We start from the raw sequence: 15179 nt of genomic DNA, 5'->3' as shown, positions 1-15179 counted from the left end.
GAATTTTGAAAAAAACAAATTTGCTGATTAAATACGGACAACTGTTTAACTGAAGTAAAACGGGTTTTCCCCTTGCTATGGATGTCTGCCTAGTTCAGTTCAGCCACATTCCGCTACAGTTCGCCTTTATTATCAGTTCGAAATGGGGTGGTTCCATAATACCCGCAGTGTTCCATAATACCACCTTCTCCTCTACTATTTTATCGATTAAGTATCAAATTTCACATCTGAGAGTTAATCACTCAGCAAGTTCTCAGTCGCGAAATTTCACATAACCTTCCGACCTATTATTGCAAAGTTGTCAAATGAATATAGCTACAAACCGATTTTCGTCGCAGTCGTCGCCGTTTTTTCTATGTGTTACCGTCTTCACCCGATCCTTAGAAGGTTTTAGTTTCAACTCATCGCTCAGTGCATATTCTTGGATTTACCTACAAACCATCGACTTACGAACGTCTTAAGTGACAACCCCTTGGATTATCAGAAACCCAATGAACTAAGTGCCTCTTATTGGAATTATTACCGACGTCGCCGATTCAGAACTGTTGAACCTCGTAAAGACTTACCCAACCTCAAGATAATTATCGCCACGCGGCAATTGTAAACTCTCTCTCGTTCTCGTATTATACCATCGAAAGAACTTAAATAACCTTAAATGTAAAAGATGTATAGTCTATTGGTACCCATTAAACTCTTGTTACGTTAACCGAGTCTCTGCGTGAGTCACTTCCGGTACGCTGTCTCTCACTCCATCCGCCCAAACGACCGCATCCGCGACCGCTCGTGTAACAACCATAACCCTGACGGAATCAGTCCTGGTGTCAGTCCTGACAAAGACAAAAACTCGCCGGTCACAACTGTATCAAGATTTACAGAAAAAGTTACCATTTTCGAAAGGAGAATTCGCCGATAGCTGCTGTTTAAGCTGTGTATAACCTCTTGATCTATGTATCTGTAAATGACTATGACTGTGACTGTAACTCTGAACTTGTATTAGACGGTATGAACACGAGTTTAATGCAACGTAAATTCTTGATGTCGAGATGAGCCGGGCAATTGTCAAGCAATAATAAAATTTTTTGTTTCTTTTTTTTCAGTTCTTTATCCCTGTTAAGGAGGCCTAACAAATAGAGACAAACTGATTCAGGTTTCCACTCTACGGAACTTGTTTTTCGAAGGAAGGGTCAGTTAACGTGAGTCATCCTGGACAATTTCAGACAATATAGCTACAAAGTAACTTCCGAAAGCGCTATGCCAGTTTGTACCATTGTAATAAATGTCATTGTAACTTTTTCAATATATTTCTATTAAAATCTTCCGTTCATTTTCGCACAAATCATTCGTTTACTGTTATCACATAAAGTATTATTATCAATTTTGTGTTACATAATGATATTCTACTTACTTGCAGCTGCAAATTCTATTTTTTTAAATTTAAATTCGATTGATTTTTAGAGATTTGGCACCCTCTTGAATATAGCGTAGAAATCTTTGCTTACTGCATTACGCGTCTAGCTCGATGGAGGGTCCTCTTTCAACTAAACTACAATAGCAGGTATAACGGATAGGGGGCGCTAAAGTCTAGAATTCGAACTTCGGACTCTTATCCAACCGAACCCACGACTAGAAATTACCGGAACTTAAACTCTATTTTTCGACTTTTGGCCAGCTTTTTGGGATTTGGTCCCACTGTGCAGCGTGTCGAAAATTTGATAGTGTTTGCATTGATACATTTTTCCATGCCATTTGGATAAAGTTTATTGTGTGAGATTCAGCCGTGTTTACTAAACTTCAACATGACCTAAATCGTTAACAATAGAGGAGAAGGTGGTATTATGGAACCCCAATTACATTTTAGTGAATTGTAAACAAGGTATCATAACTACACCTACATTTTTTGTGCGAAAAGTACCGGTAACTAGTAAACTAAATGTTCCTAATTGGATTTTTCGCTAGTGTAATTATANAGTACAGTAGAAGCCGTTTTTCCGGTTAAACCTTAATGCTCTCCCTCTTACCCCCGCGGGGGACTTTCGAAAAATCCCTTCTTAGTGTGCTTTTTCATGACTTACTCTAACCGTGTACCGAATTTCACCACTTTAGGTTCAGCGGTTTGCTCTGGGCGATGATGAATCAGTGAGTCAGTCAGGACAAGCAATTTTATATATATAGATAAAATTCAGTTATATTTATTCATCAACATATTAGAAGAATTTTCATGGCAACAATTTATATAGTTATATTCATTTAAAACTATAGAAATACTAAAAGACGTCTATGTATGTTTATATTTAATAAAAATTAGTTGTTTTTATATTTGGTATAGTTTCTTAATGTATAAATTCTTAATGTACCTTATGGTTCATGACTTTTGATTTTTATAATTAGATTTTGGATTTCGTTTTAAATAAATATTTAAAATCTATATTTAAATATGTAAATTAAGTGTTAATTAATTTTATGATTTAGAGTTTGAGGGGCCTCGCAAAAAAAATTCAATCGAACGTCGCATCTATTGTATTCGACCCTGTATGCAAATAGAGATTTCTCGGAAATTCATGGATAGACTACTAATTGTGATATTCGGCTTAACAATGTTCGAAAATACTTAAATACGGAAAGATCGCATTCTAAACTTACCGAAAAAATAGCAGCAATGAAGAAAAACTCAAAGAAACACTTGAAATATATAATTTTCAATCGCACGAACTGAAGAAACAATTGTTCGCAATAACAATAAACCTCCGCTGGCAACAATAAAACTCTGACAATTTGTTAGTACACACAGTTTTATTGTTGCGTTCCACAAAGTTAATATTAAGAGTTTGGGCGAATTGCGTGATTTCCGCGAACCTTGTCTTGCATATACCCGTTCATTAATGTTAATGTAGGCAAAAACCTGATATTCTCGTGTTTTGTGATGATCATCTCGTTTAAAGATGAATAAAAATTTCGATTTTATCACGAGCCTTACAGCAGAAAAAGAATAAAGTTCGAGTATAGTAACCCCAATTTTATATACCTTTGTAATTTACGTAAGCGACAGGCTATAATCTATTAATAATATTCAACTTTTGTTAAATTAAGTAACCGAATTTTATAGATAAAAGCTTATAAATCGGCTATAACGTAATAATCTAAATGTTCGCTGTCATTATTGTTTGCTGGAATAACGCCGGGCTTATCCGCTAGTTTATTAATAAGAGTGTATTTATTTCTTTATTAACAGGTTTAAATATTTCAGTTTTACATAATCCAGATATTTGTCTATTTTAATTAAATCTGGCCCCATCAATTATAGAGAAAACCATTTCTACCGCAATTAGTACGTCATAATATCAATTCATCGAAAATGTTTTTGTCTTTATTTTTGTTCAGTAATAAAGATTAAAACTGAAAACGATGATATTCCAAATGTATGCACTTGAGTATTTATTAATTATATATACATACGTAGGTCTAATACATATAAATTTACAAAATAAAGAAAACACGAATTTCAATTTTCCGGTTCTGTTCTTTATGACAGAAGGAAAACATAAAATGAATGGCGAAATTTCCAACTTCGCCGTTTTTTTGTTACAGATACTCCAGTTCAACATAGCCATCCTGGCTTTAATATACATTAGAAGGACGCCTGCAATGACAAGCAAGGCTGAAGTAGGTGCCATTTGAAGTAGGCGTGTGTATGCTCTACAAATACGAAGAGCGGCAATTCTTTGTGCCTTTAGGAGTTTGCGTTGAATGTGTATAGTTTGGGTGGCCGCTCAGTGCCGTCTTTAGGGCAGGGCCTACGTGGTCCTGGCCCAGAGCCCCAGGCTGTAGGGAGCCCACTAATTTGAAAGTAATAAAGTTACAAATAAAAGATAGGTTAATTGAAATAAACAAATTATTAAAAATATCAAATACTTTATTTTTCCTGTAGATAGTTAAAAATGATCTTAAAACTAAGCAAACTTACTAAATATTTTGTCGATATTTTGCTGCTATAAAATTCATAATTAATTTATCGAAATTTATTGTATTAATTAATATCTATACTAGGAAATGTACACGATATCAAATCCTGCTTTATTAAAAAATACATATATGAGTTCGACGTATTTTCTTTACCTTTATGTAATATAATATTAATATATAGTTGGTTTGCTGTATATTATATTAACAATGTAAATTCGTCTCTGCTGTGAGATACGTCTACCAAAGCGTGTGTTTTGAATTACAGAGACGAATTTACATTGTTAATATAATATTGTTTATGTTTCCTTAAGAGGGCCCCATCTTGGACCTGGCCCAGGGCCGCTTATGTTCTAAAGACGGCACTGTGGCCGCTGCCCACATTGGCGCATTATACAAAAGATTAGCCTCAGGTAGATATATCCTACCCCATTATACCGTATACCCCAGGTGTTTTTTGCGATACTGTTCAGAGCATTAGACACTTGAACAGCTTTGTCACTCACCATGTCTATGTGTTTAGTCCATTGGAGTTGCTGTCAAGAACAACCCCAAGATAAGTGAATTTACTTACTTCTTAATCTGATGCTCATGTATAAGAATCCTAGGACTTTTCAGAAGTGGCGTTTTTCGCGAAAATAATATTCATCAACTTGTCGTAGTTGATTGGGAGGTTAACACTTTTACTCTAGTTGGAAAACTTTTGAAGTAAATTATTACAGAGGACAGGCAATTTTTCCGCTGTTCTTGTCCGACACAAAAATTATTGTGTCGTCTGCATATCCCTGCAAAAACGGACCTTTTGGTCCATTGAGAATTGTTAGGAAATCGTTATGAACAATTGTCCACAAGTCATGAGCGGCAATTAAAGCCTGTGGACAACAACCTTTCGTAACACGATGTTGTGTTTAAAGTTATTGGTGTACCAGCCTGCCTGCCTGTAATTTATGAAACTACTCATCAGGTTGTGTAAGATGCGAAGGCAGTTAACACAACCTGATAAGCCCGCAGTTTACGGAGAATCGCTGGACATTAGAGATTATCGAACGCTCCACAGAAGTAAATAGAGACAAGGAGCGTGTGTGCCTTTTTTTGGCAAAATTGATGTACTCGATAATGCTTGATAGAGCAGTAGTAGTGGATTTTCCAGGTGTGAATCCATGCTGGTGGATACTTAAAATGTTATTTCTACTCAAATAATTTAAAATCCTATTGCTGACCACCGAATCAAAACTTTTTCCCATCACGAAAAAGAGACTGATACGCCTGAAATTCTTTGGGTGTTTTGGATTATCATTAGATTTCTTTTTTCAATGAATTTAACAGACGCTTCCTTCCAGTCAGCAGGGAAGTACCCAAGAAAAAGGCAGCGGTTGACTGGGTAACGAAAGTAGTAAAAATTACATCATATGCCTCCCTGATTATCTTCACAGTTACCTGATCAATACACGGAGCGTTTTTAATGTTAATGAGTTTAATAGCATGAGATACTTCATTATACGTAAACGGTTTGTCGTCCTGGTCACGTCACACGACAGTTGCTGTATAATTCTCGCTGGGTATCGGTATTAAGATCAGCGTAGTCAAATGGGAAGTAATAGTTGAACAGCTCTACCATAGTACCTCTTAGGTAGTTGGTGTAATTCTCCTCTGCCGTAAGTACCGTAAAGGGAATTTCTGCCTTGTTTTTCCTCTTAGCCGTAATATAATACGGCTTTTTTCAGGGGATTGTATTAGGGAAATAGGTGCTATGAAATTTTCGTGGATGGATCCTATTTGCATCATATTCATTCCATTTGCCACAATTTGGCACATTTTCCGCACAAAAATAACTGAAGTTTATCATTAATAAATTATNAGTCATGCATATGGATGTTAACGAAGAAATGGAAAAGGTTGCGACAATGGCCAGAGACGATCAGTGCATAGTTGTGGAATGTCTGGTTGTTACAGAAAGTGCTTTTACGAAACGATTCGAAACTACGAAAGCTTTAACGGAATACGTAACTGTCATGTATACTGGGGTAGGATATAAATTCTCAAATGTTTTTAAATTGAATAAAATAGTTCATAGAAGCTTAATTTTGAATTAAAATTTATAACTTTTTACGATTTTTCTTTTTTTAATTTAGGTTCAAAACCTAATTGATACATTACAATTGGGAATAAAATTTCGTTTGCTTGGAATTGATCCATTTACGGTAATCCACTAATTATATTTATTTACTGGGCTGCAATTTAAAAACTGTAGAGCTATAAATTTCCACTGCTGACCGTTTCGCTGTCTGTCTCTGCTTCGTTAATCTCGAGAATGGTGTTAGATAAACGAAAAGAGAGACTGGATACGGAAAGTTTAGTGGTAGAAGGCCCCGATTAAGTATACAAACGTCTGGTGAAGGCCGGAAGTGACGTGATTTTAATTAATACATTTATTTGGAGTTACAAAGATGACCGAAATGACACCTGTTGTTGCCAGGGAGGGCACGATGTACAGAAGCAAGACACTGATAATTTGAAACAGAAAGCGTATATATTAAATTAAATAAATAAAAAATATGAATATAAATTTCAACATTATTTAGAATGTTATTGTGAAAGATTTTGATTTTCTTTAATACGATTGGTACTATACTGAACAGTTGGAGACTTCTTCAGGCTTGAAGTAAAGTAAATCCGTCACTTTGAGCACAACACATTACATTTACATCTTGTACAATTTCGTTATACAGTATAAGGTATATAAGGCGCGAATGGAAATGCATTTTATGACGTTGTGAATTAGTTTCATAAATAAAGAAAGTAAATTTAAATAGATATAACATTTTAATGACTAAGATAATTATTAAGTATGTCAAAATTTGACACAGGTGCGAGCTATCAATAGGCGTCGGATGAGTAATCGAGTAATTAAACTAATCAGCATTTTACACTTGATTTCCATCACTATAAATAGTACGAGATCATTGCTATGGCTATAAACGACCATGATCTATCTTGCAGGTATTTTCCTCTTTGCAATCGCTTCGGCCATTCCAAGTGGTAAGACTATTATTATTAATAATATAACAGTAAGCTTGTAGTCAGTTTTTATAGTATAAAAATCAAAAATAAATCACAGTTTGAATAAACTTTTGATAAACTTTCTTTAAAATTCGCAAATACAGGTCGAGTAGACGTGGTGTTTCCATCCGTGGAAACGTCCAGGTCTGGAGTGAAGACGGTCAAATTCCGAGCTCTAAACGAAGATATAGAACTAAAGTTAGAACCCGCTGGTGACATATTGGCCAAAAACTTCGCACTTGTTGATCAACAACCAAACTCAGTAAGCCATTTAAAACACTTATGAAATGCGTTAATCACATTTTCTCTAATGTTATAATCTGTACAAATTATTAGAATTAGAATGATTTTTTTCGAATAAAATAGTAACTTTATATCAAATATTTCAATGCTTTAAGATCGACGTAGAAGACTTAAAAAGAAGAATTTACAGAGACAGCACTAATGGAGCCGCTCTTTTGATCGACGAAGATGGGCCTGTCACTATTGTAATTTTTATAATAATCGATATTTTATATCCTATAATATTACATAGATTCTTAAACTTCTTTGTATACTTTTAGCAAGGAATTGTAAATTCAAAACTTAGAATCGAACCGTATGAGTCGGGTAGAACCGTTAAAGATGGGCAAGTACCACATAAAATTGTAGAAGTTATAAATGATAAAAAGTCCTTTCTGAATGATGCAGGTGAATATATTTAACACTTTTAACATTACTAATCGTTGGCAGCTGATTTTTTTGAAATTCGATAATGTTTTCAACTTGTTTTCAGTCATGCATATGGATGTTAACGAAGAAATGGAAAAGGTTGCGACAATGGCCAGAGACGATCAGTGCATAGTTGTGGAATGTCTGGTTGTTACAGAAAGTGCTTTTACGAAACGATTCGAAACTACGAAAGCTTTAACGGAATACGTAACTGTCATGTATACTGGGGTAGGATATAAATTCTCAAATGTTTTTAAATTGAATAAAATAGTTCATAGAAGCTTAATTTTGAATTAAAATTTATAACTTTTTACGATTTTTCTTTTTTTAATTTAGGTTCAAAACCTAATTGATACATTACAATTGGGAATAAAATTTCGTTTGCTTGGAATTGATCCATTTACGGTAATCCACTAATTATATTTATTTACTGGGCTGCAATTTAAAAACTGTAGAGCTATAAATTTCCACTGCTGACCGTTTCGCTGTCTGTCTCTGCTTCGTTAATCTCGAGAATGGTGTTAGATAAACGAAAAGAGAGACTGGATACGGAAAGTTTAGTGGTAGAAGGCCCCGATTAAGTATACAAACGTCTGGTGAAGGCCGGAAGTGACGTGATTTTAATTAATACATTTATTTGGAGTTACAAAGATGACCGAAATGACACCTGTTGTTGCCAGGGAGGGCACGATGTACAGAAGCAAGACACTGATAATTTGAAACAGAAAGCGTATATATTAAATTAAATAAATAAAAAATATGAATATAAATTGCAGCCCGGCATTTTGACGATGTCATAATAAATAATCGCTCGTTTAACTTTATTTTCATTTATAGAAAGAAACAGAACCACCTTATATAGAAGAGAGTGCAAATCCGGTAAACCCAAAATATCTTAATCCTCTTGATTTAATTGATCGTATGGGAAAATACTACTGTAATCATGCTACTGGTTTAGCTAAAGATGCTGATATGATCATGCTGCTTGTTACGTAAGTATTCAATTATATCGGAATGTACAGATTTGAGATGAATTAATTTTAAAATATATTATTTAGACGAAACTTGGGCGAGCTAAAAGATGATGGTACAGTTAAATTTAGAGTTGTGGGTAAACCCTTTTCCCATTTACTTCTTAATCCTACAATTTGTTCTATGTACAGTATACTTTCAAGTAAATTTATTTTGCAGGCCTTGCATACAAAGGCGCAGTTTGTAAAAAATGTTACAAAGTTGGCGTCTGTAAAGACGATTCATGGTACAACGAAAGAGTTGATACAGTAGCTCATGAATCAGCTCATCTGTAAGTAATTCAAAACATTATATCAAATGCTGAAATAATATGAATTTGAGAAGAAATTATTGAAAAAAATTTCAGACTTGGAAGTCCTCACGACGGCGAGCCAGGAGCAGAAGATTGCCCAGAAACTGACGGTTATATTATGGGAAATCGAAGAAATGCTACTAACAAATTTAAATTTTCCGAATGCTCGAAGAATTGCGTTAAAGATGCATTATCGTAAGAATGATTTTTATTACTAAATTCGAATAGTTTAGAAATAAATACTTTAATAACATAATTTTTTCTTAAAGGTTACCTGGAGCTTCTTGTGTATACAAAAGCTGTGGAATCTATTAATTCGTATTTAATAATATATTCGACATTCACCGAAATATTGCTTTAAACGACAAAGAAAATAGTGCATTTCAAATATTACATTAAATTACTTTTTAATTCAAAAATAATTTAAAACAAATAAAGTTATTCAAATGCAGTCATATTTTTCGTCTGGTTTATTTTTTATTCAATAAAATTATAAAATTGTTAACTGGCTTTTTCTAGTGAAGAGTATGGATTATGTGGCCTTTCTGGCACACAGTTGTGAGGTTTTTATGTCATTTTGAGTCATCTTATAGCCGAATATGATTACACTCGGAAAATATCTGAGAAAAGTGGGTTAGGTTAGGTTAGGTTAGGTTAGGTTAGGTTAGGTTAAGTTATAATATAGATTGGCCTATAGCATATTAACTTGCTTAAATATTATAAGGTGTGACTGCAGCAATATCAGTTTTTATGATTGATGACCGCCGTATTTTATTTTACATTACTTCAACTAAAAATTATGTTTAATAAACGAACAAATACAGAAAGAAGTGCAAAACAAAATAAGCTTTCTGCTACAGAACGTGGAAAACAGAGTGCGGGAAGATTTATCGCCTCCTGAAAGTTGAGGTGAGCACAGTATGAAATTCACATTACTTGACACACCCCTCATTTCGATATCTCTTGAGATGTCGAAATGTAGTCCTATGTTTCAGGTATTACGAGTATTTAATATGCAAGAACTTTTTATATATATATTGCAGTCAGTCACATAACATCGAACTTCTGAATTTGACAATCTTTTCTGTTCCCAAAGCTTTCGTAAAATGTCAGCAATATTCTCATTTGTACTCATATGTTAAATTTAAACTTCCTTGTTTCAAGATAGGTCTTTGATGTAGTGATATCTGATATCAATATGCTTTCACTCTGAATTCTCAAAAGTTTTTATGTGAGAAATCGCACTCGTGTTGTCAAGTTTGAAGATTGCGATATTACACTTACCAAATTCGAATAAAATATTTTTCAAATTCATTAATTCTTGAGTTTCGATGCTAGCTGAAATATATTCACCATTCATGGATGAAAGCCACACATTTCTGTTTTCTGGAGTACCATGCAATGTATTTCCAACATGAAAACCAATCATTCTGCACACACCTTTTTAGTTTTCGTATCTCTTCCCTAATCAGTATTACTCGTGCCTATTACACCGTCTAAATCTTTCGTAAAACGAAGTGTAAGATCTGAGATGTCTCGAGCGACTAAAAACCTGTCCAGTGACGTGACGTGAAAAGGTAACAGACAGATAGCAGAATTGACAGACAGCAAAATTATCTTCGAATTTATAATATTAGTGTGGATTAATATGAATTTCTGCTATAATGGGTACGCGAGTTTGAGCTCTTTCTTGAAGTGGTACGCAGGAAAAACTAATTGGGACTTACTAATTTAGACAAACAAGATTATTATCCTCACAGAACTTGAAAAGAANTTTATTGCGTCCACTTTTCGTAATAAATAATCAAGAAATGAATAATTTAGAATTTTATCGTTTTCAGTTTTAATTTTTATTACCCGAAAAAGTGAAAACAAAGACGAAAATATTTTAAATAAATTGATATTTAAAGCATTTATTGCAATGAAAATTATTAAATAAATTATAAATTATATATCATAAATTATAATAATAGAGATTGTAACTATTATTATTGATATAAATAAAGTTTTATTTTACTATATTAATCTTTAATTAATTCAAAAACTAAACTTAAAATTTCTTCTTTTGGATCTCAATATGAATATAAATTTCAACATTATTTAGAATGTTATTGTGAAAGATTTTGATTTTCTTTAATACGATTGGTACTATACTGAACAGTTGGAGACTTCTTCAGGCTTGAAGTAAAGTAAATCCGTCACTTTGAGCACAACACATTACATTTACATCTTGTACAATTTCGTTATACAGTATAAGGTATATAAGGCGCGAATGGAAATGCATTTTATGACGTTGTGAATTAGTTTCATAAATAAAGAAAGTAAATTTAAATAGATATAACATTTTAATGACTAAGATAATTATTAAGTATGTCAAAATTTGACACAGGTGCGAGCTATCAATAGGCGTCGGATGAGTAATCGAGTAATTAAACTAATCAGCATTTTACACTTGATTTCCATCACTATAAATAGTACGAGATCATTGCTATGGCTATAAACGACCATGATCTATCTTGCAGGTATTTTCCTCTTTGCAATCGCTTCGGCCATTCCAAGTGGTAAGACTATTATTATTAATAATATAACAGTAAGCTTGTAGTCAGTTTTTATAGTATAAAAATCAAAAATAAATCACAGTTTGAATAAACTTTTGATAAACTTTCTTTAAAATTCGCAAATACAGGTCGAGTAGACGTGGTGTTTCCATCCGTGGAAACGTCCAGGTCTGGAGTGAAGACGGTCAAATTCCGAGCTCTAAACGAAGATATAGAACTAAAGTTAGAACCCGCTGGTGACATATTGGCCAAAAACTTCGCACTTGTTGATCAACAACCAAACTCAGTAAGCCATTTAAAACACTTATGAAATGCGTTAATCACATTTTCTCTAATGTTATAATCTGTACAAATTATTAGAATTAGAATGATTTTTTTCGAATAAAATAGTAACTTTATATCAAATATTTCAATGCTTTAAGATCGACGTAGAAGACTTAAAAAGAAGAATTTACAGAGACAGCACTAATGGAGCCGCTCTTTTGATCGACGAAGATGGGCCTGTCACTATTGTAATTTTTATAATAATCGATATTTTATATCCTATAATATTACATAGATTCTTAAACTTCTTTGTATACTTTTAGCAAGGAATTGTAAATTCAAAACTTAGAATCGAACCGTATGAGTCGGGTAGAACCGTTAAAGATGGGCAAGTACCACATAAAATTGTAGAAGTTATAAATGATAAAAAGTCCTTTCTGAATGATGCAGGTGAATATATTTAACACTTTTAACATTACTAATCGTTGGCAGCTGATTTTTTTGAAATTCGATAATGTTTTCAACTTGTTTTCAGTCATGCATATGGATGTTAACGAAGAAATGGAAAAGGTTGCGACAATGGCCAGAGACGATCAGTGCATAGTTGTGGAATGTCTGGTTGTTACAGAAAGTGCTTTTACGAAACGATTCGAAACTACGAAAGCTTTAACGGAATACGTAACTGTCATGTATACTGGGGTAGGATATAAATTCTCAAATGTTTTTAAATTGAATAAAATAGTTCATAGAAGCTTAATTTTGAATTAAAATTTATAACTTTTTACGATTTTTCTTTTTTTAATTTAGGTTCAAAACCTAATTGATACATTACAATTGGGAATAAAATTTCGTTTGCTTGGAATTGATCCATTTACGGTAATCCACTAATTATATTTATTTACTGGGCTGCAATTTAAAAACTGTAGAGCTATAAATTTCCACTGCTGACCGTTTCGCTGTCTGTCTCTGCTTCGTTAATCTCGAGAATGGTGTTAGATAAACGAAAAGAGAGACTGGATACGGAAAGTTTAGTGGTAGAAGGCCCCGATTAAGTATACAAACGTCTGGTGAAGGCCGGAAGTGACGTGATTTTAATTAATACATTTATTTGGAGTTACAAAGATGACCGAAATGACACCTGTTGTTGCCAGGGAGGGCACGATGTACAGAAGCAAGACACTGATAATTTGAAACAGAAAGCGTATATATTAAATTAAATAAATAAAAAATATGAATATAAATTGCAGCCCGGCATTTTGACGATGTCATAATAAATAATCGCTCGTTTAACTTTATTTTCATTTATAGAAAGAAACAGAACCACCTTATATAGAAGAGAGTGCAAATCCGGTAAACCCAAAATATCTTAATCCTCTTGATTTAATTGATCGTATGGGAAAATACTACTGTAATCATGCTACTGGTTTAGCTAAAGATGCTGATATGATCATGCTGCTTGTTACGTAAGTATTCAATTATATCGGAATGTACAGATTTGAGATGAACTAATTTTAAAATATATTATTTAGACGAAACTTGGGCGAGCTAAAAGATGATGGTACAGTTAAATTTAGAGTTGTGGGTAAACCCTTTTCCCATTTACTTCTTAATCCTACAATTTGTTCTATGTACAGTATACTTTCAAGTAAATTTATTTTGCAGGCCTTGCATACAAAGGCGCAGTTTGTAAAAAATGTTACAAAGTTGGCGTCTGTAAAGACGATTCATGGTACAACGAAAGAGTTGATACAGTAGCTCATGAATCAGCTCATCTGTAAGTAATTCAAAACATTATATCAAATGCTGAAATAATATGAATTTGAGAAGAAATTATTGAAAAAAATTTCAGACTTGGAAGTCCTCACGACGGCGAGCCAGGAGCAGAAGATTGCCCAGAAACTGACGGTTATATTATGGGAAATCGAAGAAATGCTACTAACAAATTTAAATTTTCCGAATGCTCGAAGAATTGCGTTAAAGATGCATTATCGTAAGAATGATTTTTATTACTAAATTCGAATAGTTTAGAAATAAATACTTTAATAACATAATTTTCTCTTAAAGGTTACCAGAAGCTAAGTGTGTATACGAAAGCTGTGGATTTCAGTAATTGGTATTTAATGATATATTCGACACTCAACGAAATATTGCTTGAAACGACAAAGAAAATAGTGTATTTCAAATATTGCATTAAATTACTTTTTAATTAAAAAATAATTTAAAACAAATAAAGTTATTCAAATGCAGTTATATTTGTCGTCTGGTTTCTTTTTTCTCAATAAAATTGTAAAATAGTTAATGCACTATGTCTCCTTTTTGGCACACAGTTGTGAGGTTTCTGTGTCCTTTAGACCTTTCTTATCGCCGAATATGATTACACTCGGAAAATATCTGAAAAAAGTGGGTTACGCCTGCTACTGGAGATTTTGATGGGTTTGAGGATGACAATAGCACTTTTCGAATCATCACAAATATTTTTCACGTTGGAAACACTCAAGCAGAAATGAAAATGAAGCATATAAACACAAATTCCAATGACTGGATAGAAAGGAACAAACAAGTCTTAACGACTAGAAAAAACGACCGACGACAGACTGAAATGTGCCGTTCTTCGTCTTATTCAAAGATACAAATTCTTCAGAAATGTTTAAAGTCAAAAGAAAGATGTTTAAATTTGTCACTATCAGCTATGAGAAAGCGTAAGTTGACGCTCTCTTAGGTCAGAAAGTTGATATATACCAACTTTTCATGAGATCATCATCAGATTGTTTTCCTTTGTCTTGTTCGATTCTCACAATTACATTAAAAAACACAAATTCCTAATATTAAGAATACCTTACAAAATAGAAATCGAGAAAAACTCACTCAATATTGGTATGAAGAAAATGGTGTTTTATCGTTATACGATATTCCAGTCATTAGACCAGCATTTAAGAGAAAGGGAATGAACACAGGCATTCTAATCTAATTACTATCTATTAGTTATAATATAAATTGGCGTATAGCATATTAACTTGCTTAAATATTATAAAACTAGCAGGTGGGCCCGGCGTTGCTCGGGCAAAAGTAACGATAACTAAGATAAAGATTATTACGTTACAGTCAACCTTACCCGTTTTCACAGAATTCAAGAATTGGGTCCCCTTAGAGAATTTTTAGATGGGTCTAAAAATATGTTCGATTTCCCGCAAAAACGAAAAAAACTGCATTTGCGTCTTGCACGTCGCTTTCTCTTAACAATTCCATTGTTACGTAGCATTTCCATTGTTGACACTTCCATTGTTACTTAACACTTCCATTGTTAC

At 33.3% G+C, this 15179-nt stretch overlaps 3 protein-coding genes across 3 annotated transcripts in view; 2 read left to right on the top strand and 1 right to left on the bottom strand.

The window, feature by feature from the left end:
• Positions 1–15179, bottom strand: part of LOC111634066 — a 44569-nt gene that overhangs the window by 14876 nt on the left and 14514 nt on the right. The gene's annotated exons all lie outside the window — the stretch shown is intronic.
• On the top strand, positions 6942–9423 carry LOC111634056 (venom metalloproteinase antarease-like TtrivMP_A). The gene is made up of 11 exons (XM_023378739.1): positions 6942–6996; positions 7122–7279; positions 7416–7505; positions 7581–7707; positions 7793–7956; positions 8065–8133; positions 8566–8720; positions 8787–8839; positions 8920–9031; positions 9107–9247; positions 9322–9423. The coding sequence occupies exons 1-11, from the start codon at positions 6942–6944 to the stop codon at positions 9365–9367; spliced, it is 1170 nt and encodes a 389-aa protein (XP_023234507.1). The 3' UTR covers positions 9368–9423.
• LOC111634055 (venom metalloproteinase antarease-like TtrivMP_A) lies at positions 11559–14191 on the top strand. Its single transcript, XM_023378737.1, has 11 exons — positions 11559–11613; positions 11739–11896; positions 12033–12122; positions 12198–12324; positions 12410–12573; positions 12682–12750; positions 13183–13337; positions 13404–13456; positions 13537–13648; positions 13724–13864; positions 13939–14191. Exons 1-11 carry the CDS (start codon positions 11559–11561, stop codon positions 13982–13984), a joined length of 1170 nt encoding a protein of 389 aa, XP_023234505.1. The 3' UTR covers positions 13985–14191.

This window comes from Centruroides sculpturatus, unplaced genomic scaffold, assembly GCF_000671375.1.
Source record: "Centruroides sculpturatus isolate CEXI.00-Female unplaced genomic scaffold, Cexi_2.0 scaffold701, whole genome shotgun sequence".
Classification (NCBI taxonomy): domain Eukaryota; kingdom Metazoa; phylum Arthropoda; class Arachnida; order Scorpiones; family Buthidae; genus Centruroides; species Centruroides sculpturatus.
This window is presented reverse-complemented; position numbering and strand designations above follow the sequence as displayed.

Coding starts and splice junctions, on each gene's coding strand:
- LOC111634056 (XM_023378739.1), top strand. CDS start 6,942: ATGATCTATCTTGCAGGTATTTTCCTCTTTGCAATCGCTTCGGCCATT. Junction 8,840..8,919: donor AGTTAAATTTAGAGTTGTGG/GTAAACCCTTTT, acceptor TTTATTTTGCAG/GCCTTGCATACAAAGGCGCA. Junction 9,248..9,321: donor TGCGTTAAAGATGCATTATC/GTAAGAATGATT, acceptor TTTTTCTTAAAG/GTTACCTGGAGCTTCTTGTG.
- LOC111634055 (XM_023378737.1), top strand. CDS start 11,559: ATGATCTATCTTGCAGGTATTTTCCTCTTTGCAATCGCTTCGGCCATT. Junction 12,574..12,681: donor TAACTGTCATGTATACTGGG/GTAGGATATAAA, acceptor TTTTTAATTTAG/GTTCAAAACCTAATTGATAC. Junction 12,751..13,182: donor TTGGAATTGATCCATTTACG/GTAATCCACTAA, acceptor TTTCATTTATAG/AAAGAAACAGAACCACCTTA.